The sequence below is a fragment of the Muntiacus reevesi genome, chromosome 4, assembly GCF_963930625.1.
Source record: "Muntiacus reevesi chromosome 4, mMunRee1.1, whole genome shotgun sequence".
Classification (NCBI taxonomy): Eukaryota; Metazoa; Chordata; class Mammalia; order Artiodactyla; family Cervidae; genus Muntiacus; species Muntiacus reevesi.
This window is the reverse complement of record NC_089252.1, coordinates 43,581,321-43,588,631: the sequence shown is the minus strand read 5'-3', so window position 1 is coordinate 43,588,631 and position 7,311 is coordinate 43,581,321. Positions and strand designations below refer to the sequence as shown.

Genomic DNA, 7,311 nt, shown 5'->3' with positions numbered 1-7,311 from the left:
ATTTAATCTTCTTTACACTGGTAAAGGCAAGTATCATCTTTCTCCTTCACACAAAAGGAAACTGAAGCGCCCACCTGGAAGGGCATCAAGGTTCTTGAGCCCAAAGCATAGATTTAGGCTGACTGGTCCTAGTTATCTAAAGGTCAAAAGAAGGCTGACAAGCACTCTCCCCAGGCTCCTTTAGGCCAACGTGGGTGGGGATCCACACCCAATGCAGCTTAGTGAAGGTGCCGACGATAAGGACTCGACCTCACTCGGGAGAGTAAGCCGGTCAGCCAGGACACTCCCAACGCGGCGGCAAGAGGGGCGGAGCCAGGCGGCCCTGCGCGGGTTAGGGGGTGGGGCCTGAATGAAAGGGGGCGTGGCCGTAATCCTCCTGTGAAAAGGCCTCCCGAAGTGGTTTGTCCTAAGTTGCGGCCCGTAGAGGCTCCGAGTTGCCGCCCCTCTCCTGGAGTGGTGGAGATTCGATCATGTGACAGTCCGGAGGCAGGAAGTCGGCAGGTTGTGGAACACGCAGGGTTTTGACAAAAACAAGCGGCGACTGAGCCATTGCAGGGTCTATGGCAGAGGCAGTGAGGCCCCCACGCCGGGCCAAGGCCAAGGGCAGCCGGACTAAAACCAAGGTGAGAGGAACTCGCGCATCCCACTCTCCCCAGGCCCTGGCAGTTGAGCGCTGTCTCCGTTTTCCTCTCTTCGGCCTCTCCAGCCCACTCTGCCCGTGCCCTGAGTCCGTCTCACCCTCTGCTCCCACCTGCCCATATTTGATCCCTCCGCCCATTGACACCAGACCTATTCCTCTGTTCCTTCTCTACGTCCTCCTGCCAGACTTTGTCAGGAGCCTGTTTTTTCTTTTTCCTCCTGTGATCTCTCTTAGGCTCTTGGTTTTCTGCTGCGTTCTTGACTTCCCGCACCTAGGTCTGGATTCCTGTTGGAAAGCAAATTTTGTCTTCCTGGCTCAGCTTTGACTGACTTTATCCTTTTTAACCTGTGAACATTTTGAGTCTCTCTCCGCTTAAAGAGAAAAGGGATGGCTCTTCCACGAATGTATCCTCCGGTAGAACTTTACGGTGGGAGACAAAGTAGGCTGTAGCGATGTGACTTTCCAGTTTAAAAATTCAAGATGACAGTGGCGCTGCTGTTGTTTATTTCTCATTATCCTGACTGTTTATGATGGGGCGTGAATGACCAGAAGTGAAATCAGAGAGGGATTCACAGAACAGGGACGGGTTTGAATTTTTGGGTTTCCTGGATTATACTAACGTGTGGTATTAGTGTGGTTTTAAAGTTGATCTTTCTTGTTTTTAGGTGCAGTCTGGGTTTTCATTTTGTTCCCATTTGTTTTCTGAAATGACGTTTGTTTTACAGTGAACAGAATAAATGCTTCTGAGAATAGCTGGACATAGATAATATTGGCTTACCTGAAACTGAATTTATATTAAGGCAATAATGAGAGTAGTATTAAAACTACCGGAAATTGCCTTTTCTACTAGTAGGTGATGTCTGCAAGTGCAGGTGTGACTTAAAAATAATACCAAAATAGGAATTTCTTATGAGAACAAGATTTTAACAGGAGACTGGTGTTCAGAGATACCGTATTTAATAAGCTGTAAATGATTTTATGCACATCAGTGTTCTCAGGTCTGTGAGTAGTTATTCTTTGGAGAGAAAGCCATTTTGCTACCTAATTCCAGAAAAATTTTTAAGAGAAATAATTTTGCATTGTATTGAGCCAGTAAAGGGCTATCTAAATGGACAGGGAAGTAAAAGGCCATTCATCAGCCATGCGTACAGTCCCTGAACCTAGAATACAGTAGTGTGTGAGATGTAAACAGCAATCTACAAGGAGCTGAATCTTAATTGTCAATCTGTAGTTAATTTTTTTCAGAGTGAATGGTGAAACTAAAGCTTAGATAACTTAAGTGATAAGCCGTAAGACATACAGTTAGTAAGAGAACTCAAGTTAAAACCAGAAATCTTAATTCTCAATCCAGTAACTTAGTAATTGTTCTACATATCTATATGTATCTGTGAAAGTCGCTCAGCTGTGTCTGACTCTTTGCAACCCCGTGGACTTGTAGCCTGCCAGGCTCCTCTGTCCATGGAATCCTCCAGACAGGATAATGGAGTGGGTAGCCATTCCTTTCTCCAGAGGATCTTCCCAACCCAGGGATCGAACCCAGGTCTCCTGCATCGCAGGAGGATACTTTACTGTCTGAATCATCAGGGAAGCCCATGTATATTTATAGACAGGATGTTATAAATACTTATAAATGATTATTAGGAGAATTCTCTGTTCTTTTGTTTAGAATAGGGTTTCTAAAATAAAAATGAAAAACCAAGTTTTTAAATCCATCATGATAAGTCATTTGCTCATTTTATATTGGCATGTTGTGGGCAACTTCCCTACAAAAGTTGGGCTTCCCTTGGGGCTCAGCTGATAAAAGAATCCAACTGCAATGCGGGAGACCTGGATTTGATCCGTGGATTGGGAAGAGCCTCTGGAGAAGGGAAAGACTACCCACTCCAGTATTCTGGTCTAGAGAATTCCATGGACTTTATAGTCCATGGGGTTGCAAAGAGTTGGACACTACTGAGCAACTTTCACTTCATTTCCCTACAGAAGAATGAATTTATTTTATTATCTTTTAATGTTTATAAGGAGAACTTCATTCCAGAGGGTTTGACCAAACCAGAAATCCTTGACATGCTTTTAGCCACTTTCCAAATCTAGTCAGTCATTGAATCTTGCCAATTATATTTTGTAATTGATCTCTTGATTCTGCCCATTTCTCTCCATCCTAAGTCCACCATCCTTCAAGGATGATGTCTTGGATTTTTGCTAAAATGGCCTTTCCAAATTTATTCTTGCTTCCCATTCTAAAGTTGGATCGATATTTTTTATTAACAGAACCTCAAAATGATCACTCCTCTCCTTAAAACCTTTCAAAGATTTCCCATCATCCAGAGGCTAAGCATCCAAAGTCCTCAGTATCGACTCAAGGCCCTGATTGGTCTGAATTCTGTCTTTCTCTTCAGCCTCAGGTCTTCACTACTATCTCTTTTGACCCTCAGTCATACATGTCCTTTCCTGCTTTGGGCTTCCCTTGTGACTCAGCTGGTAAAGAATCCTCCTGCAGTGAGGGAGACCTGGGTTTGATCCCTGGGTTGGGAAGATCCCTTGGAGAAGGAAAAGGCCACTCACTCCAGTATTCTGACTTAGAGGATTCCATGGACTGTATAGTCCATGGGGTTGCAAAGAGTAGGACACGATTGAGTGACTTTCACTTTTCCTGCTTTAGGGCCTTTGCTCATACTGTTTCCTGTGCCCTGAAACTTCTAGTCCGTCTTCACCTGCTCATTCCTGAGGTCTCTGCTTAAATAGTACTTCCCTCTTCACCCACATAACCCCCCCATCCCAGTAATGCTTTGCAACTCTTTTTGTCACTTGTCTCACTTGTAGTTACTCTGTTAGCATCTCTCTTCTTCCTTAGACTGTGAACTCAATGAGGGAGGGACCTGTCTTTTCCCCAGTACCCTTCACAGCCCTTGTAGGCATTTGATAATGGTTGTTGAATAAAGGAAAAAATACCAGTATTAAAGAATATTATTTCCAAGCTTTGTGGCTCAGAAGAATTTACTCAGGGAAATTTCCTCTATGTAGTGTAAGAAAGCAAATAGGAAAAAGTCCACAATACCAGCAAGGCCCTCATACTTGTCAGTCTAGAAAATGGATTCTTCTTTTAGAGTAAACAGATTTATTTCTTTGTGCAGGTTATGGTTTGGCTATGATCCTGAAGCTCAACATTAATGAAGTCCTTTACCATTGTGGTATAATTTGGTGGCTATTTATGGAACCATATAAAGTGGTTCTAAGGGGTGATTCAGGAAGTGAGTAGTGTCATGTGCTTTTGCCTTTAGATAGTTTGAGTGGCTTCTGACCCAGCAGCTGACCTATATTTCTTAATGTTAATCATCTGGAAGGTGACATCACTTTGTTAGTTTGTGTTTATCTGGTGCTTGTCACTTGGTACGCAAGAGATAGTCCTGACAAGTTTCACCCTGACTTCATTGATCTTGGTAGGTTGAGAACAGTAGATTTCTTTTTTTTTTTATTATTTATGGTTGCACTGGGTCTTTGTTTCTGTGCTCAAGCTTTCTCTAGTTGCAGCAGGCGGGGGCTATTCTTTGCTGACTGCAGTGACTTCTCTTGTGGAGCACGGGCTGCAGTAGTTGTCCTGAGGCTTAGTTACTCTGCAGCATGTGGGATCTTCTTGGAGAGCCAGGCATCCATCCCATGTCCCCTGCATTGGCAGGTGGTTTCTTAATCCCTGGACCACCAGGGAAAGTATTTTTAAAGTTAGTATTAATTTCTAAATGCTGACAACTCCTTAATAGTAACAGCATGTTATAATTGCTAAGGACAGACTGCGATGTGTCCCAGAAAACTGATACCAGTAACAGAGACCTTTGCAGTCCCCATCCTCTTACTCCTTGGCCTAGATGATTTCTCCCTCTTAGTCCCTCCCTCCCGCGAGTGATTATAGAAGTGAAATTGGGGGATGCTGTATATTGTTGAGCTCCTTTTGTGCCTCCTAAGATCCATACTTTGTTTTTACTGAATAAACTACTCACTGATCACCCACTATGTCCCCGAAATTCTTTTAAGCACTTGGGGTATAAGTGAAAGTGATAGTCGCTCAGTTGTGTCCGACTCTTTGCGACCCCATGGACTGTAGGCCGCCAGGCTCCTCTTTCCATGAAATTCTCCAGGCAAGAATACTGGAGTGGGTAAGCCACTCCCTTCTCCAGGGGATCTTCCTGACCCAGGGATTGAACCTGGGTCTCCTGCATTGCAGACAGATTCTTTACCGTGTGAGCCAACAGAGAAGCCTGAGATGTAAACGGGGGGTGGGGGGGGGTGGGGGGGGGGGAGAACTTGACCTTAAATAGCTTGTGTTCTAGAAGCTGAAGACAAAACAGAAAACTCTGTAAATAAGTACATCACATATTAGAAGATAACAAGGGCTACAGAAAAAGAAAAATGAACTGGGTAAGGAGTTGAGTAGTGATGAAAGATTAGGATGTGTGTGATTTTTAATAGGCTGTCAAGGTAGTCCTTGTTGTTGAAAATGAAATTTAAGTAAGAACAGGAAAGAGATGAGGAAGTTAGCCATGTGGATCTTGGGAACAGTTGGGGCAACTGCCTTAAGGCAGTGGCAAGTCTGTGCTGTCTTGGGGACTGCAAGGAGGCAGTGTGGTTAGGGTAAGTGAGAGCAGAGTAAGTGAGGGGAGAGTAGTTGGGATGAAGTCAGAAAGGTGACACAGAAGCTAGGTCATGTAGGGGCTTCTAGGCCATTGACCTGCACTTGTATGGCCTTTCACTTGTACTTTGAGTGAAATTTGCAGTCACCTCAGGGTTTCAGGGAATGGCAAGCCACTCCATTGTTCTTGCCTGGAGAATCCCACGGACAGAGAAGCCCGGCGGGCTGCAGTTAATGGGGTCGCAAAGAGTTGGACATGACTGAACGACTAACACACACACACACACAGGGTTTCAAGCGGAGGAGTGATATAACTGAAGTCATTTTAAAGGGTCACTGTGCTTGCTTTGATGAGAACAATCTGTAAGGGAGCAAGAGGAGGAATAGAGAGACCATCTAAGAGATTTTTGCTGTGATCCAGGGAGGAAGGTGATGGTGTCTTGGCCCGGAGTTTTAAAGTGTAAGTGATGAGAAAGGTTTGAAATCTGGGGGTTTCTGAACACCTTGAAGCTAAGGTGAAGATTTGTTGGTGGTGTGGATGTAGAATGTGAGAAAACAGTCAAGGATGACTCTGAGATGGAGGAGGCAGTGAGTAGAACAGCTGTTGGGGGCAGATGAGGAATTCAATTTTGGACATGCTAATTTTGAAGTAAGTGTCTGTTAGACCTCCAGTTGGGTAGGATATGTGAATCTAGAGTATGGGAGAGAGCTCCAGACTGGAGGTCTCTTTTACGAGCTGTTGAAAACTAGAGTCTGAGTTAAGTTACCTTAGGAGTGAGTGTAGTGTAAAAGGATGACAAGAAGTGATTCAAGGGCACTCCAATTTTAAGAGCTTGGGGAGAGGTGGAGAAACCAACAAAGAAGTATGATGTGAGGTAGTATGTGTTCCCAGTGCCCTTAACTGAGTGTGGGATTCTAGAAGTTGAGAGAATCATGTGTATGAGAGGAGGAGAAAGATGAAGCGTGGGAAGTGCTGTGGATACATGCAGTAAGATTGTTGAGGGCAACAGGAAAAGAAATGGCAGCTGAGAGGAGATGTTGTATTCATAGCGAAATGTGTAACCCCCATCTTTCTCCTTTTTATTTGTAAAGCATTCTTGTACATCCCAAGGAGAGCAGGTAAAATTGCCCTGAGAACTCTTGATCTTATAGTTGGACCCATGTGTTCAAGCCCTTTTTATCTCTTCTGTGCCAGGCATTGTGCTAAATGCTGTGGATAGACATTTATGATAAACTGTGCCTGCATTTAAAGTGATCCCACAAAAGTTTTCTATGTAATGTGTAAAATTGAACCTATATCATTTAAGAAGTAGCTCATCTATAGAGGTTGTATTTCCCCCCCCTTTTTTTTAACTTAGTACAGTTTAAAGAGGAAGAACTGCAAGTGATGTATGGAAATGTCCCATTTGTTTTCCAGGACTTAAAAAAAAAATCTCATTTTTTCCTGATTAAGAAGTGCTCATTGCTTTAAAAAAGTGTGTATCTGTGAGTGTATACACACAGAGAGAGAAATGTACAACACAGAAATGAAATGCCCTAAATTCTGTCTCTTGGAGATAACTGTTTGTAGCAGTTTGTTGTGTTCTTTAGGTTTCTCACCCTACACATATGCCAGCACTCCAAGACATATTTACTACAGTGTATGGTTAACTATTGGAGTAGGAAATGGCAGCCCACTCCAGTATTCTTGCCTGGAAAGTTCCATGGACAGAGGAGCCTGGTGGGCTGCAGTCCATGGTATCACAAAGAGTTGGACATAACTGTATGCACCCATCCACACACATGGTTAAGTATATATATTTTTTCTATGTTTATTAACAACTCTTCCATTTCTATCTAACTTCTTATTTTTTCTCCTGTGGAATTATTTTAAAATTGATTCTCTACCTGTATCTAACTTAGAGATCAAAATAAAGAATATAGCTTCTTCCTAATTTCTAGGCCATTTTCAGTTGTAAGAAACACGTCTTTTGGTTAAAATAAAGTTCTAATTTTTTATGGATAACTTAATACATGTGGAGTTCTGTTTGAATTTTATTTTATGATCTGT

The 7,311-nt window shown here is 43.1% G+C and overlaps 1 protein-coding gene across 2 annotated transcripts in view; it reads left to right on the top strand.

The window, feature by feature from the left end:
• The first annotated feature begins 487 nt into the window (after positions 1–487).
• Positions 488–7,311, top strand: part of EPG5 (ectopic P-granules 5 autophagy tethering factor) — a 122,854-nt gene continuing 116,030 nt past the window's right edge. For both annotated transcript variants that reach the window (XM_065932637.1, XM_065932635.1), the window contains exon 1: positions 488–623. In XM_065932637.1, the coding sequence (XP_065788709.1) occupies positions 561–623 (63 nt within the window). In that variant the 5' untranslated portion in view covers positions 488–560. The remainder of the gene's footprint in view (positions 624–7,311) is intronic.